The sequence below is a fragment of the Pungitius pungitius genome, chromosome 3 (assembly GCF_949316345.1).
Source record: "Pungitius pungitius chromosome 3, fPunPun2.1, whole genome shotgun sequence".
In the NCBI taxonomy this organism is placed as follows: domain Eukaryota; kingdom Metazoa; phylum Chordata; class Actinopteri; order Perciformes; family Gasterosteidae; genus Pungitius; species Pungitius pungitius.
Genome location: NC_084902.1, coordinates 27,056,433 through 27,082,159, shown reverse-complemented (window position 1 = coordinate 27,082,159; position 25,727 = coordinate 27,056,433). Strand labels below are relative to the sequence as shown.

At 53.1% G+C, this 25,727-nt stretch overlaps 3 protein-coding genes across 3 annotated transcripts; all 3 read right to left on the bottom strand.

Annotated features, from left to right (window-relative positions):
* Positions 1–312: 312 nt before the first annotated feature.
* Positions 313–2,749, bottom strand: LOC119216926 (inosine-uridine preferring nucleoside hydrolase-like). The gene is made up of 8 exons (XM_037470167.2): positions 2,612–2,749; positions 1,793–1,973; positions 1,474–1,653; positions 1,246–1,357; positions 997–1,133; positions 836–913; positions 594–710; positions 313–503 (listed from the first exon to the last, which is right to left on the bottom strand). The coding sequence occupies exons 2-8, from the start codon at positions 1,970–1,972 to the stop codon at positions 351–353; spliced, it is 957 nt and encodes a 318-aa protein (XP_037326064.2). The 5' UTR covers position 1,973; positions 2,612–2,749; the 3' UTR covers positions 313–350.
* Positions 2,750–3,193: 444 nt separating this feature from the next.
* Positions 3,194–5,636, bottom strand: LOC119216909 (inosine-uridine preferring nucleoside hydrolase-like). Its single transcript, XM_037470134.2, has 8 exons — positions 5,560–5,636; positions 4,756–4,943; positions 4,500–4,679; positions 4,303–4,414; positions 4,049–4,185; positions 3,887–3,964; positions 3,512–3,628; positions 3,194–3,421 (listed from the first exon to the last, which is right to left on the bottom strand). The coding sequence occupies exons 2-8, from the start codon at positions 4,933–4,935 to the stop codon at positions 3,269–3,271; spliced, it is 957 nt and encodes a 318-aa protein (XP_037326031.2). The 5' UTR covers positions 4,936–4,943; positions 5,560–5,636; the 3' UTR covers positions 3,194–3,268.
* A 1,408-nt stretch (positions 5,637–7,044) lies between these two features.
* On the bottom strand, positions 7,045–25,182 carry LOC119221937 (protein-tyrosine kinase 2-beta-like). Its single transcript, XM_037478156.2, has 29 exons — positions 24,101–25,182; positions 23,520–23,698; positions 23,337–23,424; positions 23,186–23,265; positions 23,046–23,108; positions 22,879–22,933; positions 22,663–22,803; positions 22,502–22,573; positions 22,265–22,366; positions 21,952–22,069; positions 21,515–21,554; positions 21,300–21,388; positions 21,122–21,169; positions 20,861–20,955; positions 20,682–20,763; positions 19,868–19,968; positions 19,665–19,780; positions 19,472–19,572; positions 19,235–19,324; positions 18,837–19,041; positions 9,018–9,108; positions 8,873–8,920; positions 8,438–8,563; positions 8,299–8,325; positions 8,123–8,147; positions 8,008–8,048; positions 7,767–7,901; positions 7,586–7,666; positions 7,045–7,471 (listed from the first exon to the last, which is right to left on the bottom strand). Exons 1-29 carry the CDS (start codon positions 24,302–24,304, stop codon positions 7,235–7,237), a joined length of 2,880 nt encoding a protein of 959 aa, XP_037334053.2. The 5' UTR covers positions 24,305–25,182; the 3' UTR covers positions 7,045–7,234.
* Between the last annotated feature and the right edge of the window lie 545 nt (positions 25,183–25,727).

The window sequence follows — 25,727 nt, the reverse complement described above, 5'->3', positions numbered from 1 at the left end:
TGATTACGTTATCAAGCGTCTCTGGTTCTGATCAATTCCTCGGAAGACACTCGAGGACAAATGTGTCTCATGTTTCAGACACTTAAAGGCCACTTTTGTCTTTTGCTCATTTTTGAAGCCTATCCGATTTCAGTATTAATTGCAGCTTCAAAACCAGACGGAGAGGGAAATTCCTGTTTTCCGTGTATTTTTATTAAGACCATGTGTTATGTGTTTACTTGGTGGATTCAAGAATAGCTTGCACACAATAAAAAATAAAAAAAACCTGCTTCGGCCATTTTGTCTGAAAAGAAAACAAGAAGAAACACTGTTTTGTTCTGCTTTATTCAATCTGGTGAACCAACGTCCTTCTACTTGAGTGAGTTCATGAACATTTGCTTGAATTTCTCCAAGTCCACCTTCTTCATCACCACAGCTTTGTGCTTCTTCTTGAGCAGGTCCATGTAGTCCAGCACCATCATGCCCCGGGTGTAGGTCCCCTCCAGCTCCACCGACACGGCGACCTGGGCAGAGAGACGCGAGACCTTTTCCCCTTAACCACCCGAGGGAGACGCTTTCACTTCATCAAAGACGTCACAGCGGCAGGCGCTCACCTCCTCGCTCTCCGTGATGAGCGCGCCGTCGATGGCGGCGGCCATGGCGTAGGTGTCGCAGGGGTTGAAGCCCTTCCCCTCTGTGACCTCCTTCTGGTAGTCCGCCGACTGAGCTTTCTGCAGGGAGGAGACATCATATTTTTAAGAGCTTTTCAGGATGTGAGGATCACGCTTCTGAAAATTCAGGGTCTGATGGTGTCTCTGAAGGAGAGGATGAGCTCACAATCCACACGGACGCTTACCTTCATGGAGAGGTACGTGATCTTTTTCATAAAAGCCGCCTTCTCTGTGTTTTGGCCCAGCCAGCGGTCACAGAAAGCCTGAGGGGAACATGCAACATCATCCACGTACCTAAATGTCTTTGGATTTGATTTGATCTGCTGGTGTCGTGCGTTGAGCTCACCCACGGCAGGCTGTTCCTGCAGGTGAACTCCCACGAGGCGATGTGGGTGGGGCAGGTGTAGCGGTCCAGCACGATGTAGGCCGCCTCGGGGTCAGCCACGAAGTTGAACTCCCCGCACACGGTGGTGTTGCCCCTGGCTGCCACACACACACACACACACACACACGTTCTTTGATCTTATACACGTGAGTGCAGAGGTGGAAACCAAGGAAACATCCGGGTGGTGGGATTGTGAGATGAATTATGTACACTCAGTATTTCCCCCCATGATGTAGAGCGCCTTCAGCTTTTTGGGGAGGGAGGGGTCCAGTTGTATGGCAACTGCCAGGTTGGTGAGGGGCGCCATGGCAACCAGGCTCACCTGAACTCAGAGACAGGGTGGGTGGGGGGTGGAATACAATTAATTTCTCCTAATCTAAGATTGGGCTCCATCACTGAATCGTTGCAATGGAATTCCTTTTGGGGCTTTTTTCTCACCTCTCCGGGGTTTTGGTTGATCATCTTGATCATGGCCAGAACTCCTCTTTTCTTCTGCAGCAGCTCCAGGCCCGGAGCATCCGGATCCGGGACGTCCCCCAGCCCGTCCTCCCCGTGGTAATCTCCGGCGTGGCGTTTTTGGGCCAGCAGGGGCTCAGCACAGCCGCGGTACACCGGGATCTGAAGGAGGGGCACACCATCGTGGAAGGAATGTGTTGCCCCAATCCCAGCTGATGTGAACCTCCCCCTTCCCGCCCCCAAACCGCCACCAACCCTTCCCCACGCCCTCTGTGGTGTATTTTTGGAAGCCCAGACTCACGTCCAGCCGGTCGCAGACCTTCAGGACCCGCAGCGTGTTCCGGAGGACGTTCTCCAGGGGCGTGTTGCCGTAGCAACAGGTGATCCCTAAGATCTCCACATCGGGGTCCGCGATGGCCACCATGAGGGCCTGAGCGTCGTCCACCCCGATGTCGGCGTCGATGATCAGCTTCTTCTTCATCCTACAGTGTGTCCAACAACAGGAGGAACTTTATGCACGCGACACTGCAGATTTCAGCTTGGAGTTTTAATGTCATGGGTCACCAGATGATCCAACTTTAGGATCTAAACAAGTAATAACAAGTTCAAGCTGTCCAGGTGACATTTTTCTTTTTGGTAATTTTAAATTACTCAATTCATCTTTTAAATCAACAAAACAAAGAGGTTATAAAAGTTTACAGTATTTAAAAAGTTTCTTGAAACTTTTGGGGGATATTGTTACTTTTATTTTATATTTCATATATCAAGCTGCAGGTGAAAAGAAGCAGCTTTCTCTCTCTGGGGCACAAACGGAAAAACAGATGTCCGCTCCTTAAAATTTGCTCCGTCTGTTTTTTTTGCCGACTCATTTTTGCCCTGAAGCATATTATCTTATTTGTCTGGTTCTTATTTTTCATTCCTCTTTAGCATTAGCATGTATCCTCTTTTTGTATCGACTTTATCCTCCAGACGCATCGTTATATGAATGAACGCTGTTAAACAAATCTCACCTTCCCTTCTAGACAAGTGTGGCAATTGGATTTATTGAGTAATTTAAATGTTAAAAATAATACCTTTTTTGTTCAAATTATGGGCAGAAAAATAACAGAAAAATGCTCACCTGGTGAGTGGAGCTTGACTGATGGGTACTGCTCTGTACTTTGGGAGCTGCTGACTTCTTAAGAGTCAAGAGCTGCTTTTCACGCAGAGGAGGGGCTAACGGGGAAGAGGCTGCCCCGTGAAGATAAGGGTGAATATATTTCCATCGTGTTGCCTAAAAAGGCTCGTATAGAGTTGCTTAGAACTCGGAAGTCAGCTTTTTTTTCTTCTTCTTGATGATACATGCATTCAAAGCTGCCTTTAATGAATGCCAGATCAACAACATCAGAGCAGACTGTTTTGGGAGCATCATGTGACACAGGCAGTAAATCTATAACATTTTTTTGGTGCTGCAAGTTCTGCATCCGCCACGGCACAAACAAACATTTAAAACAAGCCATTAATTTATTTTGCGTTAGGAATCAGAGGGAAGCAGTATAATTTGGGCTTTGGGCAAACTGCCGGCTGTTGGAAACATCTTAAAGAACATCGGGACTGAATTACAGATCTTCTGCTTTAAATTAGCTGTTCTGGTTCTTCTGGAATGTGTGAGCTGGATTTCAACACGTTCCCACGAATAGATAACAAAGAAATTCCAAAGAGATTTTTTAAGGACAAAAGACCATTTTATTCATTCTGGTGAACAGACGTCAGGCCCTGAGCATGTGATCGCATCCTTCTACTTGAGTGAGTTCATGCACATTTGCTTGAACTTCTCCAAGTCCACCTTCTTCATCACCACAGCCTTGTGCTTCTTCTTGAGCAGGTCCATGTAGTCCAGCACCATCATGCCCCGGGTGTAGGTCCCCTCCAGCTCCACCGACACGGCGACCTGGGCAGAGAGACGCGAGACCTTTTCCCCTTAACCACCCGAGGGAGACGCTTTCACTTCATCAAAGACGTCACAGCGGCAGGCGCTCACCTCCTCGCTCTCCGTGATGAGCGCGCCGTCGATGGCGGCGGCCATGGCGTAGGTGTCGCAGGAGTTGAAGCCCTTCCCCTCTGTGACCTCCTTCTGGTAGTCCGCCGACTCAGCTTTCTGCAGGGACGAGATGTTAGTCGGCTGCCACTAGAGGGCAACATCCCCGCCTTTGGTTGTCTCGGTACCTGTGCTCTCTGCAATGACGATAAACTGGAATCTGATCTAATCTTTACTTGTGAGCTGGATCGTGGAACTGCACAACATTTCCTTGGCGCGAATTGAAGGTGCCGTATTGAGCGCTGGTGCGTGACAACCCCGTGTTGCATTCTGCACAAGTTCAATAAATACTGTCTGTTGATGCACGCCGTCTCTTACCTTCCTCGAAAAGGCCGAAATCTTCTTCATGAAGCGGGCCTTCTCTGTGTTCTGAGCCATCAACGTGTCACAGAAAGACTGAGGGAGGGGAGGGGGCGGGATCCGTGTTACTTTATTTTAAACACCAATGGTGTCACCGTGTGTGCGCTCAGCCCAACTCACCCACGGCAGGCTGTTCCTGCAGGTGAACTCCCACGAGGCGATGTAGGTGGGGCAGGTGAAGCGGTCCAGCACGATGTAGGCCGCCTCGGGGTCAGCCACGAAGTTGAACTCCCCGCACACGGTGGTGTTGCCCCTGGCTGCACGCACGCACACACACACACACACACACACACACACACACACACACACACATTGTCATCGTTGCCCATGTGTTGTCCAACACGAGATACAACACACACAACGAGGGAACCCACATTCCACGTTTCCACCCATGATGTAGAGGGCCTTTAGCTTCTTCGGGAAGGAGGGGTCCAGCTGCACCGCCACGGCCAGGTTGGTGAGGGGCGCCGTGGCGACCAGAGTCACCTGCACACACCAGATGAGTCTTTTGTGTTACCAGACCCCCCCCCCTTACCACCACCACCCGCACCGACCGAGAGGTGTGTCTCACCTCTCCGGCGTTCTCCTTCACCATCTTGACCAACGCCTGCGCAGCTTTCCTCTTCTGCAGCAGCTCCAGGCCGGGGGCGTCCGGGTCCGGGACTTCCCCCAGGCCGTCCTTCCCGTGGTAGTCCCCGGCGTGTTGTGCGCGGGCCAGCAGGGGGGTGGAGCAGCCGCGGTGCACCGGGATCTGAGGACAGGAAAACCCCTCTTTAACGCGGGAAGAACACCAGGCCTCGTTCACGAGACGGCTCCACGAGACTCACGTCCAGGCGGCCGCAGACTTTCAGCACGCGCAGCGTGTTCTGGAGGACGTTCTCCAGCGGCGTGTTGCCGTGGCAGCAGGTGATCCCCAGGATCTCCACGTCGGGGGCGGTGACCGCCATCATGATGGCCTGAGCGTCGTCCACGCCTGTGTCCACGTCCAGGATCAGCTTCTTCTTCATCCTGCGTTCTACAACCAGGGAAAAAGGGAAAAAATAATAATACTAATCTTTCAGATTTTGTGCGTTTTGGTGTGTTGAAAAGTGTGCACATCTAAATCTTTCAAATTCTCTGCCCTGGTAGTGTCACACACACATACTGATTGCAATATTCAGGAAGTGAAGTTTCCCCCTGGGGCCTTTTTGTACCTGCAACGTAACATTAAGAACATTTTACATTTTAAATCATCATTAAAGCGGGACACCAAAGGTGCATCTCAGTGAGAAGGTTGCCATCTCAGGTGTAGAATAAAAATGATCCTTTACTTTGGGTTTGAACAATGATTGTCTGCACAACATGAGCATGTAAATTGCGCAACACGACGTTGTAAGGCGTGGTCGGGTTGGCCCCCTTTTGAGAAAACGCATTTAAAAGATTTCAATCAGATACTTTACAAGCAATTCAAAACAGGTTAAAAAGGAAAAATCAACAGTTTTTACTGGTATTTGACAGATTTGAAAGAATTGTCTCATCTTAACTTTATTGTGACCCTTAAATCATTTGACTCGTGCTAATACACACACTTTTAAATGTCTTTCAATGGTTTCTAAATGGTCTGAAATTAGATATAGATGTAAAATCTTCACCTGGTGAGCGGATCCTGACGGATGTCTTCTGATGTCTTTGCGGAGAGTGGAGAGGCTGAACGCACTGTTCCGAAGACTTTCCTTTTAAAGGAACATGTAAATACACAAAGGGAGGCAGGAATGTCGTAGACACGCCTACCAGCCCATACGATGCATGAGGTTCATTGTGAGTACTCAAGTATAAGTGGTGGTTTTGGATTTCACACTTTACTTGCATGTACTTCACACGCAGTTGGACATAATAACAGGAGCAGAAAACAGACGATAAAACACAAACAAATTTATTTGGCTTTATTGCAAAATTCTGCGGCGAGACTCAATTGTAACAGGAAAGTGTTGAAACTCCACAACAGAAGAAACTCAATCCAGCCTAAGGGAGCTGACTGAATGAAGCCATTAGGGCAAAACACCAGAGCACAAATATGCATTGAAAACATGAGAATGTAAAGCTGGTGTCGTAGTAGAGTCCTCATGTGCTTGTATTCGGAAAGAGGAGGGGCTACTACCGTCAAAATAACATCATGTCATTTGAATTTTAGAAAACAACTTAAAAATCCAGTTGTATTGCTCTTTTCATCACTCAAATAGCACCGTGCAGAGTCGTGATGAAATCAGAAAATCCGGGCCATGAAACCATTTATTCACCATCTGTTCTCATTTCGTCTTAGAAAAAGGGAAATCTGGAAGCAGATTTTAGCCCAGACACTACGGTGGTCGTAGCCAGCTCATCGTTCCTGTAAATCACGTTCCTTCTTCATCTCTTCTCTGGTATCTCTGAGCATGTCATTGCGCGTGCAAGAACACGAACCTGCAAGCAGCGTCCTGCTGGACGGCACCGATGGCCAAGAGATTAAAGTCATATTCTGCAGACACCATTTGACAAAGACATTCTTTCTGTTTTTCCAGTTTTTCCTCTTTCCTGCCTTTGCTTAGACGACAGGAAGTCACACAGAGGTGCACTTCTGGCTTCTGGCTCATCTGATGATCCAGATGTTTGTGCGTCGATGTTTATTGTCGCCAAAGATGATCGTCTACATCCGAGGTCGACTACCAGCACTCACTCCCCGCAGCCCTCCCTGTTTTAGCATGTTTATCACGTATTCCCACTCTGAAGATGAACTCCTTTGGTAAAAATAAAAATGAAAATAACGTTGCGTATCAAGTTATTTGAACACAGATAAAGCAGGAGTGAGATTTTATCCAGTGACCCCTGACACAGTGGACACTATCGAGGACTTTTTGGGTTCTTCCTGCCTCAGGAAACCTGCTCGAACCTGCTACAGGATTCATGCCTTGCGTTGTTTAGACCTTCATCCGAGCTTGTAAAACAGTGAGCTTGAGAATCCGGCTGAATAACTACTCAAATTGCACCCTGAAGGCTCTTTTGGAATGTGTGAGAGGTTTTTTTTACACTGTCTTTTCAGCCGGCACAATTTAAAAACAGTTTTTCAAATGATGAAAAAAACCCGAGGGCAATAATCAGATCACGTCTTTAATAGTAAAAAGTATTGGAAGATAACAACAGTGAAACTTTATTGCTTTTATACATTATAGTTGTGTATTTTGTTCAACTTCAAGAATTTCCCAGTTTAACCTGATTGTATTTCCCAGTGAAAATACAAACGCACACAAACTCATGCTGTCGCGCTTCAACCTCAAACCTCCAGTCCGCCCCTCACTCTCCGGGCTCTTCTGCGCTTGCGGGTCTGGGCCTGGCCAGGTTGGCCCTGACCCGGGCCTGGTCCACGGCGTCCAGCAGGTTTTTGGAGTCCAGCGCCAGCGTGTGAGCGGCCGCCAACATCTGCCGCTGACACTCCTCCCTCAGCGAGGTCACCGAGTTCTGCTGGGCCAGTCGCATCTTCATGATCAGCTCCCCTAGATCCTTGTTCAGCAGCTTCTTGGTGCCCTCGATCTGAAAGGGGGGGGGGGGGGGGGGGTGTGAGCAGAGGCCGATCAGACCTGGATTCCAGTCCTGAGAGGCTTTAACTGGCGTGATCACGCGAGGAGACAAGAGGGCGAGGCTGACCTCTGTTAAGACGGAACTGTGCAGGGAGGGCAGGATCTCATCCACGCTTTGGATCAGGCTCCGAAGGGTCAATCCCACCTCCTGAGGGTGGGCGGGGCAGGGAGAAAACAAAAAGACACATCTTAGTTTTACTAAGGTCACTTAGTTATCTGCGCCGTTAAATCGGACGAAGACGACCCACTTGGACACAGTTGGGGTACTCGGAGGGTGGCCGCGTGTTGACGTCATTCTTCAGCTTGACCACCTGCTTCACCATCGCCATGACGCCCGTGTAAACCTGGTCACCCGACCGGTCCAGCTCAGCGGTGGGCTGAGGCTTCAAAGCACAACACTTCAGTTTTAATGAGACCGATTGAATTGGGTTCTTCTCATAACGAAGGTAACAAAATGGGAGAATGTTTCCGCGTGAAGGTTTGTTTTACCTGCGTGGCTGGGGGAGGCTTCGGCGGCTTTTCTGGAGGATCTGAAGGAGAAAGATGTATGCTGAAATAAATGCTGAAATTTAAGACACTGTGAAGTCTGTTGACGGAGCCTCACCAATTGCAGGACTTTTTTCAGGAGCCTGCGAAGAGCAAAGAAAGAAAACAGGATGTGAATCGAATTCCTGACCTCTGGGACAGGTTTTTTCTGTATATTGGAGACGATGGTAGGGTTTAATGCAGCTTTAATATAACTCTCAAATTAGCACAAGCAGATATATAAAGACAAGAGACCTGAGAATCCAGCCTCGCAACAGGATCCTAGAGAAAAAAGATAGCAGATTTTAGTGAATGAAGCACGTGTAATGTCTATGTGTATGTGTGTGTGTGTGTGTGTGTGTGTGTGTGTGTGTGTGTGTGTGTGGTCTCTCACCAGTTGTCTCTCCTCCTGCTCCAGCCACTGTTTGTCCATCAGCATCTCTCTTTTTTGTCTTTGCAAAGTGTTCTCCACGCGCTCTCTCTCTTTCTGCCACGCCGGCCTGGGGTCCCCTTCTGTTCCCTGCACACACAAACACACAAAAAAAACACACACAACCTTTGTATCATGGTTTGAATCTTCTTTTTTGGACAACTTGTTAAACTTTTTCTAAATTTCTAGGAACTTATTTTGCATGTTATAGCTGAATTTCACACTTTCACACTTTCAAACTACTTCACTTTTGTAACTAAGGTGGAGCTGCGGAACGTGACTCAACAACAAACTTCCTTTGTCGGGTGCCATTTTGAAGTTGCAGCCTGGTTGGTGCGCATGAGCATGAGTTTAATAACATTTGTGTGTGTGTGTGTGTGTGTGTGTGTGCGTGCACACCTGTGAGTGTACGGCCCGAGGAAGGGTACTGCCGTGTATTCTGGACGGCTGGTGAGAGAGACAAAGAGAGGACACCCGTCACTTTTTCCTTGACTTCCACAAAATGGCCTCATGGCTCATGTTGGCATGGGGGTGGGGGGCGTACCTTGGGCGGAGGGCCCGCGCCGTGCTCTGTTGCCACGGACGCCGGTCGGCTCTGCCTCGCATCGTTCTCCTGCTCCATCCTGTGCGAGTCACTGACACACGAACACACGGGCGATTGGAATCTCTGAAGACTGACATCGTGAGGAACGTGCAGAGGAACGTTCAGAGGAACGTTCAGAGGAACGTGCAGAGGGACGTTCAGAGGGACGTGCAGAGGAACGTGCAGAGGGACGTGCAGAGGAACGTGCTGAGGAACGTTCAGAGGAACGTGCAGAGGGACGTGCAGAGGAACGTTCAGAGGGACATTCAGAGGAACGAGCAGAGGAACGAGCAGAGGAACGTGCAGAGGAACGTGCAGAGGAACGTGCAGAGGGACGTGCAGAGGAACGTGCAGAGGGACGTGCAGAGGAACGTGCAGAGGGACGTTCAGAGGAACGTGCAGAGGAACGTGCAGAGGAACGTGCAGAGGAACGTGCTGAGGAACGTTCAGAGGAACGTGCAGAGGGACGTGCAGAGGAACGTTCAGAGGGACATTCAGAGGAACGTGCAGAGGAACGTGCAGAGGAACGTGCAGAGGAACGTGCAGAGGAACGTTCAGAGGGACATTCAGAGGAACGTGCAGAGGAACGAGCAGAGGAACGTGCAGAGGGACGTGCAGAGGAACGTTCAGAGGGACGTGCAGAGGGACGTGCAGAGGAACGTTCAGAAGGACATTCAGAGGAACGTGCAGAGGAACGAGCAGAGGAACGTGCAGAGGGACGTGCAGAGGAACGTGCAGAGGGACGTTCAGAGGAACGTGCAGAGGAACGTGCAGAGGAACGTGCAGAGGAACGTGCAGAGGAACGTGCAGAGGGACGTTCAGAGGAACGTGCAGAGGAACGTGTAGAGGAACGTGCAGAGGAACGTGCAGAGGAACGTTCAGAGGAACGTGCAGAGGGACGTGCAGAGGAACGTTCAGAGGGACGTTCAGAGGAACGTGCAGAGGAACGTGCAGAGGAACGTGCAGAGGAACGTGCAGAGGGACATTCAGAGGAACATGCAGAGGAACGAGCAGAGGAACGTGCAGAGGGACGTTCAGAGGAACGTGCAGAGGAACGTGCAGAGGAACGTGCAGAGGAACGTGCAGAGGAACGTGCAGAGGAACGTTCAGAGGAACGTGCAGAGGGACGTGCAGAGGAACGTTCAGAGGGACATTCAGAGGAACATGCAGAGGAACGAGCAGAGGGACATTCAGAGGAACATGCAGAGGAACGAGCAGAGGAACGTGCAGAGGGACGTTCAGAGGAACGTGCAGAGGAACGTGCAGAGGAACGTGCAGAGGAACGTTCAGAGGAACGTGCAGAGGGACGTGCAGAGGAACGTTCAGAGGGACATGTGAGGATTTGGGTGGTTCTGCGGTACTGTCTTGTCTCTCCACCTCCCCTTCCCGTTTTCCCCTTGCAGGCACACCTGCATTCCATCACCAATCACACCACTATAAGGATCTGGCCCGCTCTACAGCCGGCGCCAGAGTATTCCGTCGTGCTCCGTGAGAGCGTGAATCTCCCTGTGCCCTTTCGCTCGGCTGTCTTCCTCGCCTCACCGCGGAACCTCCAGCCAGCCTGCACCCGGCCGCTTCAGCCTGCCAACTACATTTCCGACTAATAAACCTCCCTTGTCACTACCTGCTCCTCCGTGTCTGCTTTGGGGTCCGAACACCACCTCGGCCTTAACAGAATACTCTGGCCAAGAAGATGGACCCCGCAGACGCGGAGAAATTCCGACAGGCCCTCTCGTCCCAAGGAACCCGTGTGGGAATCCATGAGAAGGCTCTACACGAGGTGATGGAAACCCTCCAAACCCTCACCTCCAACGTGGCGCAGATCGGGGCCCGCATGGAACAGCTGACGACTCACCTCACCACGCTTGCAGTGCCAGCTCCCGCTCCGGCTCCGGATCCCGCTACAACACCTCCACCTGCTGCGTCCTCGGGCGCTCCCCCCATCCAGCCGCGGGAGCCATTCATCCCCACGCCCGCCAGGTTTTCGGGACAGTCAGGTTCCGGCAGAGAATTTATTTATCAGTGTAATCTTGTTTTCGATCAGCAGCCGTTCACCTACTCCACGGACAAGTCGCGGATCGCCTTTTGCATGAGTCTCCTGTCGGAGAAAGCCGCGGCTTGGGCTGTTGCCATCGCTCATAGCAGTTCTCCAGCGTGTTTTTCTTTTTCCTCCTTCACTGAGGAGTTCCTTAAGACTTTTGACCACCCGCTGCGCAGCAGGGAGGCCAGCAGCCGGCTCCTGTCTCTTCGCCAGGGGAATAACTCCGTGGCAGCGCACTCGGTAGACTTCCGTATCCTCGCTATAGAGAGCGGGTGGGACGAGAAAGCAACTTCAGAGATTTCTCGGGTTTGCCAATTTTTACCGCAGGTTTATCCGGGACTATAGCAGAGTTGCCACACCGCTCACCCAGCTGACGTCTGTTAAGATGCCGTTTATATGGTCACCGGCAGCTGAAGGGGCATTCGCCCGTCTCAAGTTTTTGTTCTCCTCTGCACCTGTGTTGATTCATCCTAACCCTGCTCTCCAGTTTGTTGTAGAGGTGGATGCCTCCGATTCTGGGGTAGGGGCTGTGCTCTCCCAACGCACAGTCTCTGACCAGAGGATGCACCCCTGCGCCTTCTTCTCCCGCCAGCTCTCCCCTGCAGAGAAGAACTATGACGTGGGTAATCGGGAGCTGCTGGCGGTGGTGCTGGCGCTACAGGAATGGAGACACTGGCTGGAAGGTTCCACTCACCCATTCTTAGTTTGGTCTGATCACAAGAACCTGTCTTACCTCCGTACTGCCCGCAGACTCAACTCACGCCAAGCTCGATGGGCGTTGTTCCTGGGGCGGTTCAACTTCACACTTACCTTCCGACCGGGGTCGAAGAACATTAAGCCGGACGCGCTGTCTCGCCAGTTTGCTGCTCCTGTGGAGGACACCTCCGGGAGCACCATTTTGCCATCCGCCTGTGTGGTGGGAGCAGCAGGATGGGACATCGAAGGTGTGGTCCAGGGGGCCCTGAGGGATCAGCCAGCTCCACCAGGATGTCCACCGAATCGGCTGTTTGTCCCCCAGGCGGTCAGGTCCCCAGTTCTTCAGTGGGGGCACTCTTCCCGGATCGCCTGCCATCCTGGTTGTCGTCGGACCCTGGGACTCCTTCAACAACGCTTTTGGTGGCCGTCCATGGCCGCTGATACAAGGGACTTCGTCGCAGCCTGTTCGGTCTGCGCCAGAAGCAAGGCTTCGCACCAGGCTCCTGCGGGGTTGCTGCGCCCCCTACCCATCCCGCACCGCCCTTGGTCGCACATCGCTGTGGATTTTGTCACTGGCCTTCCCCCCTCCGAGGGCAAGACAGTGGTCCTCACCATTGTGGACCGTTTTTCAAAGGCGGCTTGTGGTGGCGGGCGTGGTTTCAGCCCGGCTGCAGGTGGGAGAGAGAGGGGGAGTGGCTCGGGGAACAGTGCCAGGTGGGAATAATAACAATTACCTGGGGATAATGAGATGTGTGTGTGTGCTATCCCCTTTATAGCAGTGAGGCGGGGGCGAGCGAGGGGAGGAAGGAACGACGAGCGAGCTGAACGCCGGCCCGGTTTCTCTGAAATCATATAAATAAAAACCATTGTAGCACACGACCCTGGCATCGAGTCACTTTGTCCGGAGCCCGAACGACCCACACGCGTACAGTGGCGCCCAACTTGGCAGAGGATGACGGACGAGGGGCAGCTGGGTATGCCGACCCAGCCAGCAGTCGCGCTGGCGCAGATGATCGGGGAGCTGGCGGGGATCCAAAGAGAGCAAGCGGAGGCGAACCGCCAGTTCATGGGGGTGCTCCAGGCCCAGGTGGGGAGACAAGCCCAGGCACTGGAGCTATTGGTGTCGCGGTCGGGACCCCCGCTACCACCACCGGGCCCGACGGCGATGGCGGGCCTGACCCTCCACCGGATGACGGCAGAGGACGACGCCCAGTCCTTCCTGGAGGCCTTCGAGGCGACGGCGGAGGCATGCGGCTGGCCGGAGGAAGAGTGGCCGGTCAGGCTGGTGCCCCTCCTGACCGGGGAGGCGCAGACGGCGGCCATGGGGCTCCCCCCGGCGGCTCGGAGAGACTATGCGGCCGTGCGGAAGGCCGTGGTCGACCGGCTGGGGCTGCTGCCCGAGGACCACCGGCGGCGATTCCGGGGGGCCAGGCTGGGGCCAGAGGATCGGCCGTTCGCCTACGGGCGGCGGCTCCGGGACGCCGCCGCCAGGTGGCTCCGGCCGACGGGGGTGGAGACAGCGGCAGAAGTCCTGGAGGCGGTGGTGCTGGAGCAGTTCGTGGAGGGGCTCCCGGCCCGGCCCGGACGGCGGCGTGGGTCCGGTACCACCGGCCACCGACGCTGGAGGCGGCCACCACCCTGGCCGAGGACCACCTGGCGGTGCACCGCAGCGGACGGGGCGGCCGGGAGGGAACGCTGCCTGCGACGCAACCGGCAGCAGCGCCAGCCGGAGGGAGCCCGCAGCGGACCACGGAGCGGCCCACACCGGCCCCACGTCGGCCGCCGGCAGCTGTACACCGGGACCCCCCAGCCGCAGCAAACCCCGGCACCCTTCCTGACCCAACGGGAGGTTCTCAAACGCCAGGGCAGGAGTGCTGGAAGTGCGGGCGGCTCGGCCACCTGCGGAGGGAGTGCCCGCTGATGGAGGTGGGGCAGGTGATCCGGGTCGCCGGCGCTCCATCACCCTCCCCCGGCCCGGGAGCGACGTACCGCGTTCCGGTAAGAATCCAGGGGGGTACACGCCAGGCGATGGTGGATTCGGGCTGCTCGCAGTCCATGATACATCAGAGCCTGGTTCGGCCAGGGGCATTGGTAGAAGCGTCGCGGGTGAAAATTAGGTGTGTGCACGGGGACATTCATGAGTATCCCATAGTGTCCGTCGAACTTAGGTTCAAGGGGAGAAAATATAGAATAAAGGTCGCGGTTAGCTCCCACCTGACGCACTCCGTAATTTTGGGAACGGATTGGGAGGGATTTAACACGTTAATGGGAGAGGCTGCGGGGGTGCGTTCACGACCGACAGGGACATGCGGTATTTGTGCTGTGCTCAGCGGTGACGCGAGGTCGTCCGACGCCGCCGGGGGAGGGGGGGAACCGGCGGAGCCTCCCGTGGAGACTCCGGCGGTTCCCGAGTTCCGCTCCATGGAAGATTTTCCACTCGAGCAGTCTCGTGACGATACTCTACGCTCAGCCTACGACCAGGTGATAAAAATTGATGGTCATTTGGTGCGCCCTGACGTAGCACTGTCGTACCCGCACTTCTCATTGATTAGGGACAGACTGTATAGAGTGAGTCGTGACACTCGAACGGGGCAGGAAAACACACAGTTGCTGGTGCCGAAAAGCCGCCGGGAAATGATTTTCCAGGCGGCTCACTATAATCCGATGGCGGGTCACATGGGATACGGGAAAACACTAGACCGGATAATGGCCCGATTTTATTGGCCAGGCATCCGGGCGGACGCGCGCCGCTGGTGTGCGTCCTGCCCGGAGTGTCAGTTAGTCAATGCACCAGCCATCCCGCGTGCCCCGCTGCGGCCTCTACCGCTGGTGGAGGTCCCGTTCGAGCGCATCGGCATGGATCTAATCGGGCCATTCCACCGGAGCGCACGCGGATACCGCTTTGTGTTAGTCCTCATGGATTATGCAACCCGGTATCCGGAGGCGGTGCCATTGCGCAATATCTCTGCAAAGAGCGTCGCGCAAGCACTGTTTCAGGTCATCTCCCGGGTTGGAATCCCGAAAGAGATTCTAACAGACCAGGGCACCTCGTTCATGTCGCGCACACTGGGAGAACTTTACGGGTTACTGGGCATTAAGTCCGTCCGCACCAGCGTTTACCACCCCCAGACGGACGGGTTGGTGGAGCGGATGAATAGGACGCTGAAGTCCATGATTCGTAAATTTATTAGCGACGATGAACGTAATTGGGATAAATGGCTTGACCCTCTGTTGTTTGCAGTCCGGGAGGTCCCCCAGGCCTCCACCGGGTTTTCCCCCTTTGAGCTTCTGTTTGGCAGATCACCAAGAGGGGTGCTGGATCTTATTAAAGAAAGCTGGGAGGAAGGTCCGAGCCCCGGGAAAAACGAGATCCAGTACGTCCTGGACCTACGAGCAAAGCTCCACACACTGGGTAGGATGTCACGAGAGAATTTGCTCCAGGCCCAGGAACGACAACAGCGGCTGTACAACAGAGGAGCCAAGCTGCGAGAATTCACACCGGGAGAAAAGGTACTTGTATTACTTCCTTCTTCCAACTCAAAACTCCTGGCTAAGTGGCAAGGGCCCTTCGAGGTCACACGCCGGGTGGGGGAGGTTGATTATGAGGTGGTGCGGTCTGACAGGGGCGGGGCTACACAAATATACCACCTCAACCTCCTGAAACCCTGGAGGGAGGCGGAGTCTGTTTCTCTGATTTCCACCGTATCGGAAAGAGAGGACCTGGGGCCGGAGGTGCCAAAAGCGGCCAATCCCACCCCGCTCCCGTGTGAGGGTCATCTCTCTGAGGACCAGAGAGCAGACATTGCCCAGTTGCAGGAGCGGTTTGCTGATGTGTTCTCCCCCCGGCCAGGCCGCACCGACCTGATAGCGCACCGAATCGAGACACCCCCGGGGGTGACGGTGAGGTCACGGCCCTACAGACTACCCGAACACAAAAGAAAAGTGGTTCGGGAGGAATTGGCGGCTATGTTGGAGATGGGGGTAATAGAAGAGTCCAACAGCGCCTGGTGCAGCCCCATCGTTCTGGTGGCCAAGAAGGATGGGACTGTGCGGTTCTGCGTGGACTACCGCAAGGTGAATGACGTGTCACGATTCGATGCTTACCCAATGCCCCGGGTCGACGAACTCCTGGACCGGCTGGGCACTGCACGTTTTTTTACGACCCTGGATTTGACTAAGGGCTACTGGCAGATTCCCCTGTCCCCAGAGTCCAGAGAGAAAACGGCTTTCTCCACTCCGTATGGTTTGTACCAATTTACCATGCTTCCCTTCGGGTTGTTCGGTGCTCCGGCCACGTTCCAGCGCCTCATGGACAAGGTGCTGCGCCCGCACGCCGCATATGCAGCCGCCTATCTGGATGATGTCATTATCCACAGCACCACCTGGGCGGAGCATGTGCGGCGGGTGGACGCGGTGCTGGAGTCGCTGAGGCGGGCCGGGCTCACCGCCAACCCGGGGAAGTGTGCAGTTGGACGGAGGGAGGTACGGTATTTGGGGTACCACTTGGGGGGGGGGCAGGTGCGTCCCCAGGTGGACAAGACAGCGGCAATTGCAGCCTGCCCGCGCCCCAAGACGAAAAAGGAGGTGAGGCGGTTTTTGGGGCTGGCAGGTTACTACAGACGGTTCATCGCCGGGTTTGCGGACCTCACCAGCCCCTTGACCGACCTGACCCGGAAAGGTGCGTCAGATCCGGTCCAGTGGTCGGAGCAGTGCCAGCGGGCGTTTGAGAAGGTAAAACAGACTCTCTGTGGGGAGCCGCTCCTCCACACACCTAACTTTTCTCTCCCGTTTGTCCTGCAGACCGACGCGTCGGACAGAGGGCTGGGGGCCGTTTTGTCCCAGGAGGTCGAGGGGGTCGACCGCCCGGTGGTCTACATCAGCCGGAAACTGTCGGAGAGGGAGGCCAGGTACAGCACGGTGGAGAAGGAGTGCCTGGCCATCCGGTGGGCGGTGGGCTCCCTGCGCTACTACCTCCTGGGACGCCCATTCACCCTCTGTTCGGACCACGCCCCGCTCCAATGGCTCCACCGCATGAAGGATACTAACGCCCGGATCACTCGGTGGTATCTGGCCATGCAGCCTTTTAACTTCAAGGTGGTCCATAGGCCGGGGACGCAGATGGTCGTGGCGGACTTCCTCTCCCGCCCGCTGGAGGGAGGGGGGGGGGGAGTAAGCTAGGCCGGACGGCTCCCCGGCCTAAGTCGGGCGGTGGGGGTATGTGGTGGCGGGCGTGGTTTCAGCCCGGCTGCAGGTGGGAGAGAGAGGGGGAGTGGCTCGGGGAACAGTGCCAGGTGGGAATAATAACAATCACCTGGGGATAATGAGATGTGTGTGTGTGCTATCCCCTTTATAGCAGTGAGGCGGGGGCGAGCGAGGGGAGGAAGGAACGACGAGCGAGCTGAACGCCGGCCCGGTTTCTCTGAAATCATATAAATAAAAACCATTGTAGCACACGACCCTGGCATCGAGTCACTTTGTCCGGAGCCCGAACGACCCACACGCGTACACGGCTCATTTCATTTCTCTTGGGAAATTACCGTCCGCCCTCGAGACCGCCAATCTTCTGGTTATGCACGTGTTCCGCCTTCATGGAATTCCTGTTGACATTGTCTCTGACAGGGGTCCGCAGTTCGTCGCCAGGACTTGGAAGGCGTTCTGCCAGGCCTTGGGGGCATCTGCCAGCCTTTCTTCAGGGTACCACCCGCAGACAAATGGTCAGACGGAACGGGCTAACCAGGATCTGGGAGCAGCCCTACGCTGCGTTACGGGAAGACACCCGGCTTCCTGGTCCACACACCTTCCCTGGATTGAATATGCTCACAACTCCCTGATCTGCTCCGCCACAGGTATGTCCCCATTCATGGTTATTAATGGGTATCAGCCTCCGCTTTTCCCTTCTCAGGAGACTGACGTGGCAGTACCTTCGGTCAAGGAGCATCTTCAACGCGCTCGGCGGGTCTGGCGCGAGGCCCGGGCAGCGCTCATCCGGACCTCTGCCTGCAACCAACGGATCGCCGACCGTCATCGAACACCGGCCCCGGATTACCGGCCAGGGCAAAGGGTTTGGTTGTCTTCCCGGGATCTGCCTCTTCAGACAGAGTCCCGTGAATTGACCTCCAGATTCATTGGACCATATGAGATCGATCGGATCATTAATCCTTGCGCAGTAAGACTAAAGCTGCCCCCGTCCCTGAAGATTCATCCTACTTTCCACGTTTCCCTCCTCAAGCCAGTGTCCTCAAGTCCTCTGTGCCCTCCAGCAGAGCCCCCTCCTCCCACCCTGAACATTGACGACCACCCGGCTTACACGGTGAACAGGATTTTGGACGTACGTCGGCGAGGCCGAGGGTTCCAATACCTGGTGGATTGGAAGGGATACGAGCCTGAGGAGAGACAATGGGTTTCCCGGTCTTTGATCCTCGATCCCTCCATCCTCAAAGACTTTTACGCCCGGTTTCCGGATAAACCGGGCAGGCCGCCAGGAGGCGTCCCTTGAGGGGGGGGTACTGTGAGGATTTGGGTGGTTCTGCGGTACTGTCTTGTCTCTCCACCTCCCCTTCCCGTTTTCCCCTTGCAGGCACACCTGCATTCCATCACCAATCACACCACTATAAGGATCTGGCCCGCTCTACAGCCGGCGCCAGAGTATTCCGTCGTGCTCCGTGAGAGCGTGAATCTCCCTGTGCCCTTTCGCTCGGCTGTCTTCCTCGCCTCACCGCGGAACCTCCAGCCAGCCTGCACCCGGCCGCTTCAGCCTGCCAACTACATTTCCGACTAATAAACCTCCCTTGTCACTACCTGCTCCTCCGTGTCTGCTTTGGGGTCCGAACACCACCTCGGCCTTAACAGGACATTCAGAGGGACATTCAGAGGAACATGCAGAGGAACGTGCAGAGGGACGTGCAGAGGAACGTTCAGAGGGACATTCAGAGGAACATGCAGAGGAACGAGCAGAGGAACGTGCAGAGGGACGTTCAGAGGAACGTGCAGAGGAACGAGCAGAGGGACGTTCAGAGGAACGTGCAGAGGGACGTGCGGCTCACCTCATGGAGCAGACGAGCTGGCTGAACCTGGGCCGGCTGCGCGGCTCGTAGGCCCAGCAGCGGCTGAGCAGCGAGTACACGGTGGGCGGGCATTGCTGGGGCTTCGGGAGTCGGATCCCCAACTCCAGCTGGTCAATCACCTGCCCGTTCTCCAGCCAGAAGAACGGCTGCTGGGCCACCGAGAAGATCTCCCACGCGCAGACGCCTGCTCGGACAGAGAAGGTCCTCAGAGGTTGCATCACAGACGCTTCGCAGTTGTTGAGCTAAATTTATGACCGTAGTTCCTCAATTAGGGATGAATTGACATCAAGTGGTGAGTTGTACTACACTGCACGGACTGAAAATGACTCATCATGTCTGTTCAGATGCACCCAGCTGTTCACGTGTGTATTTCTCACCAAACATCCAGACGTCACTGGCGGTGGTGAAGCGTCTGAAGTTGATGGACTCGGGGGCCATCCATTTGATCGGTAGCCGGCTCACCGAGGCTGCACATAGAGAAACGGATTGTTAACATTTTGGTACTTTTTGCAAAGGCTGAAACCATGTGAATGTGAAAAAACAGAAGATTAATCACACTTGAATTGTTTACTGCGTGTGTGTGTGTGTGTGTGTGTGCGTGTGTGTGTGTGCACCTTTATAGTACTCTTGTTCGTCTATATAGCGAGACAGGCCGAAGTCGCCGAGCTTGACGCACGCAGGAGACGCCACCAACACATTTCTCACGGCGATGTCCCTGCAGCACACAAACAGTGCGTAAACCACACCTAAAAACTCGTGAGACAGCGGGGTTTGTGGGTGTGTGTGTGTGTGTGGGGGGGGGGTTACCGGTGCACCATATTGAGGCCCTCCAGGTACGCCAAGGCTTTGCAGATTTGCAGGCAGTACAGTGTCAACGTCGCAGTGGTCAGCGTGTGCTGCTCCTGTAGCAGGTAGCCCCCCAGCTGCGGAGGGGAAACCAGGGGAAGGCCGACACACATCAGCACGCGCCCTGGGTGGCCATTCGGGGACACACAAACACGGCAACACACCTCTCCGTGTTCCAGGAGCTCCATGACGATCCAGACGGGGTCGTCCTCGATGACGCCAATCAGACGCACAATGTGGGGATGGTCCAGATTCTTCATCAGGTCTGTGTGAGACAGAGCAGCTGGGGTGAATAAGGTAAAGGGGCCACAGAAAGAAGAAGTCACAAGTCATCGCTGTGAAGGAAAACGGGTCTTAACCAAAAGGAAACCCAAAGCTTGCGGTTCGACTTGAGAGTGAGACACAGTTTTTTTTTAAGAGCTTTTGCAAAGTGATGAATTGTAATCTTCTCTTTCTTTTTCAAATAGTTGACGTTTTCTCTTTTATTCTACACACACCGACAGCTGTTTTCAGTTCCAAAACTGGATGTGCGTTAAAAACAAAGTTAACAGCATATCGCAGCATTTAGCAACTGAAAAACCTTTCCCTGTGGGGGTGGATGGAGAGCACACCCACACTAGAGGTTTCTATATAACTAACTCTGTGTGACGATGATGTGTCAGTGAGTTTACAGCTTTTTCCACAAGGTATAAATGCAGGTTTAAAGTCAGGTGTGATATGGAGGATGTCCCCCCGCTGTGGGACTTATTTCATCTAAACATTACATGCAATTGTGTCAATGATTTGTTGACTTCAAAAACCGAAACAGAACACAAATCAAACAAGCTCTCTTGTGTCAAACCTGAGCTTTTTCACAAAGCCACATCCGGGCAACAGGAAGTCGACTGCAGCACCGATGTGAAACATGTGAATCCCTGAAGCGTTATAAACTCAAACCCCCCCCCCGCAGCGTTGCCATCGTCACCACGCTGTACTCACCGGCTTCACTGAGAAACTTCTCTTTCACTTCTGCCGAAAAGTCCTTACAGGTTTTGATGGCCACGCAGATCCTCTCTCCGGCCTACGGAGCACGTGCACACGTCAAAACAGACCCGGCGCAACGCACTCGCCCTGAGATGAGCAGCGATGACCCCCGAGGGCTCCACAGAACAACTCACGGGGCTTGTGTAAACTCCGTCCTGAACCTCTCCGAAGAAGCCCTCGCCCAGGATCCGCCCCACGGCCACCTGCTGCCTGGAGATCTTGTGCTTCTCTGAACGTGGGGAGACAGAGCGGAGGCTTATCGGGTCGCCTCCACCAGGGACCAGGAGGCAAATGTTTGTGCAATGAATATCACAAACAGGGACATTTCTGCCATTGCTCGTGGATATCAGGTTAAAACAAGACTTTCTAGGACTTTTCAGTGAAACACGACTCACCAGAGGAGTCTTCTCTGCCCTCTGAAATCTCAGCATAAATGTCAGAACCTGGGTTTGAAGACAAATGTTGGTATCCATTTGGTATACAGCCACAATCACAAGGGAAACAAACTGGAATCATTCTTGAAAACTCCAAGTCAGTTATCGCTCTCAACATCTCGTTTGTGGGGCTACTCACTCTGGCCTCCATAACGTCTACTGGCATCACCACTGGGGGAGACTTCTTTAAAGCTGGCCTTCGTAGCAGCATTTCCATCAGCCTGTGACCTTTTGGTCCAGTAGTCCATCAGTATGAAAATATGAGCACGCCACAAATGAGGAGGAAGGTGTGAAAATAAAAAAAGCAACGCCGATTTCACTAAATTTCTTTACAATACGATTCGTCACGCTCACCTTTGGGGGATGTCTGGTAATTTCACTCTGGCATCTCTCCCTGATGGAAAACAATGTTTAGTTCACTTCACCTGACAGAGGTTTAGAAAATTTAAAAAAGACATAAAAATTAATAATGACGGCTAAAGAGAGGTAACAGGCTCCTTTGATATGAGAGCCCCCCCCCCCACAGTGATGACCTACACCTGTTTCAATAGAAGATAAAGAATAAATGCTTCAAACAAGCTTCAAACCAATAAATCCACTTGTTATGAAGCCATTTTTCTTTATGCTGTCAGTAAATTGGACAGATACTGATGATTTTACCCATTTGAAGTGAATGCACCGGAATAAAGTCATTATGTTTGAATGGAAAATAGCAGCAAAAAGGAGCCCTAGATGTTTGACGTGCAGAGGGTGCAGCGCGTGTTTTCCTCATATCATGGACTTAAACACACCTTTGCCGGGCCGGACAATGAGCGAGCTCTCGGAGGCGCCCTCCAGCCGGCAGTAGCCGTCGATCAGGTCGGCCATGTTTTCTGCCACGGCCAGAGAGGAGGTGTTCACAGACAGTGGCTGAAGGGGTTGAAGACACACAAAAAAACGTGTTGTACTGCTCCAACTCGTTGTCCAACAATTTATGTGGTATGAGTAAAGAAAATCCTGCCCGGGTCTTCACAAAGTCACTGCGGTCCCACCCTTACTTCTCCTTTAAACCAAGAACTTCTACACACTTTAGGCCTTTGTGGCGGAGGATTGAACAAAAGTCACCTGTTTGGCTCCCTCGATGTGCACGGTGAGGAGAGCCTGGCCGTCGCTCTCAGCAGAGCAGGAGATGCTGCGCACCTGAGAGAACGTGGCCAAACGGATGGGCTGCGAAACGGACAAACAGACACGCTTATTTTTATGTGTGTATTTCGAGCCCTCGGCTTCTGCAAATGAGGCTATCTTTTGTGTTTGCACAGCCTTTTTTAGCGCGGTACGAAGAGAGCAAGAGTGCGAGCTCACCGTGGAGTTCTCGGTTTGCTGACTGATGCCCTCGGGGCCGATGACCAGGTCTATCGTCAGATTCCACCCGTGCTGCCGGACGCGAGGGAAAGGCGCACACAAACGCCATCAGAAAATGCAACATTTAGCTGGAAGTGACCTACGACCTCTCTAGCGCTCACCACCAGCCTGCAGCCGAAGCGCTCCTGCGTGAAGCTGTAGCACTGAGCCAGAGTGGTGAAGAACCTGGTCATGCACTCGTCCTGCTTCAGGGTGGAGTAGCCCTGGAACGTCTGCTGGATCAGCCGACGTAGCTGTTTGGGCTGAGAAGTGTGCATGCAGACCGGTTAGAACGCGCGTGACCTCCGTGCGGCAGGCGCGGCGCGGCGGCTCGTTACCTTCATGCTGTTGGTCAGCTCTCTGGGGAAGAAGATGTCCAGGCCCACGTCCTTCCTGATGGAGGAGAAAAAAAAGACCTTTTTGAAAGCACGCAAACACGTCCAAGAACAGTTTGCGCGTGGAGGCCGGGTGTTGGTGCACAAAGCCGACAACCCACGTGACTCACTCCAATAGTTCAAAGTTGGACTTCTTCTCCAGGCCGTTGGGATTCATGTCTTTGTAGAATCTCCTGCAAAACGCAATCAAAAAGATGCTTTGTTGGATCGGAGACATCTTTTTTTGTTCCACCAGGTGACATTCTAGTACCTAATTTCCAGACAACCGAGCTGTAGAGCCATCCCATCGCTGACCTTTGAGGCGTACTGCTGCATGTAGTCACTTCGTACCTGGGGATGAAGACACGCACTCACAAACACTGCCATACCGTGGCTGATCTGAGACGAATTAGCCGACATACCTGCTTATAAAAGTAGAGCATTGTGGTTCTGTCGTCTTTGAATTTCTCCATGAAGTCCGACGGGATGTATCTGATCCTCAGATCGTACCTGCGAAGGACAAGCGGCGCGGTTAGCTCGACCCGGTGCGTCACTTTAACACCAGAGCACGCCGCACGGAGACAGAGAGACAGCCAGGTACCGACCTCCACTCGGCCTCCAGGTGCTGCTGCTCGTACCGCCGGGTGAGCTCGGCCACGGTCAGGTCCGGGTGAAGCCAGTGCACGTCTGAGGACTTGAGGTGTTTGAGCAGCAAGCAGTAGCACAGTCTGTGTGTGATATCTGGACCCACGCAGCCGCTGGACAGCACCACGCTGATGATGTCCTGCGGCAGAAAGCGTCACGCGCGGATGACCGTGAGGATGTTGGGCTTGTACGAATGTGCCGTGCGGCGGAGGAGAGTGTGTGAGGGGACAATGAGGTTTAGAACGGCAAAGAAGAATAGACCAGTAGAGTCATTCAAAACAGAATAAATGAAGTCAATAGAACAGAGAGGCACATTGTTGTCAGGCAGAAAAACGGAATGAGGGCAGCTGAGGAAGTGGAGTACAATAGAGGAGAGTAGTAGTAATTATATCCCAGGAAAATACAGTTGAGAAGTGTGAAAGTGCCTTTGAGTGCAGTTCAGTAAGGAACAGCTGAGTTAATAGAGAACTTTAATATGTGTAGTAAGCAGAGTAAAGTGCAGTAGAGCACACTGGAGTAACTAGAGTCCAGTGGAGCATACCTTGACAGTCCATCCTTCCTCACAGCGAACCAGCTTGAAGTTCTTCCCCAAGTTGCAGTTGTTGCTAAGGAAACACACTTTGATGATCTTCACCGGGAAGATGCTTTCCCTGGCGACGGTCGCCGGGGGAGACGTTTCTGAGGAATCTGGAGGGCTGGTGGGAGACATGCTCCTCCACTGCAGGGTGCAGCTGTCTCCAGACATCACACAAATCAACGGTGATGCTGTTGGGTTTCAAAGAGCATGGAGATCTGAGCAAAGGGTTCTGCTTCTGCCGCGATCCGTCCGCGCTCGCCGGGCCTTGCACGAGCTCCGCAGCTCAGCTCAGCACCGGGAACGTCTGGTTTGCTTTGCCCCCCCCCTGAAGGTGAAGACCACAGACTGCATTCATGGTGCTCCGTGAAGCGCAGATTTCGTCTCCCTTCTTCGGCAGGTTTTGACGGGGCCGAATGGAACGAAGCGGTGCCACAGAGGAAGGAGGAAGGCAGTCAGTGTGCAAAAGAGGAAACGACGCTGACAAGCAAAATAAGGAAGTTGAAGAGCGGCGTGCAGGAAAAAAAACGGACGTAGGGCTGATGAAACTGCCTCTCACCCACTGTCTCATTTGCACTGGCACATTCTGGTAAAAAGAAACCACACCACATCCCAAGATGTGAAAATGTGACATCAGCTAAGCACACTCACTTCCTCCTCCTCCAAGTTTTGGCAAGCAGAAGAGCAGCACAGTTGGAAAAAACTGGGGGATTTAGGCCTAAACATTGAGGCAATATTTGTATGAACTTCTTCAAAATCAACAATGACAACACAGGATCATAGTTTGCAAGCTTTGCTGAACTGAGAACCGACATTCGTGGTCGTCAGATGGTGAATCTCGAAGCAAATGCACTTGTAGTTGTCTTAAGGTCAGGCCCGTTAACCCGCAGATCAAAACTTTAAAGGCACTTCCTTGCTCAGAAGCATTTAAGGCAAATGCTTGGTTATAATTATATGTTCAAGAGAGAGAAAGAGGAAGCTAAATGATACGTACAGTGCTTTTTCTAGTCTTTTGAGCACTCGAAACGCTTAAAAACGACATGCCACCACTCACACCCAACCATTCACACACTGTAGTCACAGAAGCAATATTGTGTTTTAGTGTCTTGCCTAAGGACACATTGACATGCGAGCTAACAAGCCCTGGGATCAACCCACCAACCCTCTGTTTGGAGGGGGCCATGCTCCCTCCTCACTCACAGCCCCCCTCTATTTGTTTTAGTGCCGTCACACATGAAAGTGACACTTGTGTTTGCCTTACTATTTAGCATCACATCCTGTTGTACGTGGTTTACACACTCATTGTCGCACCGTGTTTTAGGGTTAGATTTGGTATCAGGGGCAATTGTTCTTCTCTTTATTGTGGTTTCTTGCCTGTGAAAACAAGGTATATTGTAAGTGATGGAAACTATTAAAAAAAACATTTAAGTATAAAGTAAAGTAGAGATTTAAAGTGTAAAATTTCTGTGCAGAGGTTTCACGTGCAGCTCATAAGCCACTTTTAAATATAACTATATAATTTTATATAATTGCTTATATTAATCACAAAAAATATTACATTTGACTTTTTCATACAAGAAGGTGCTATTTATTT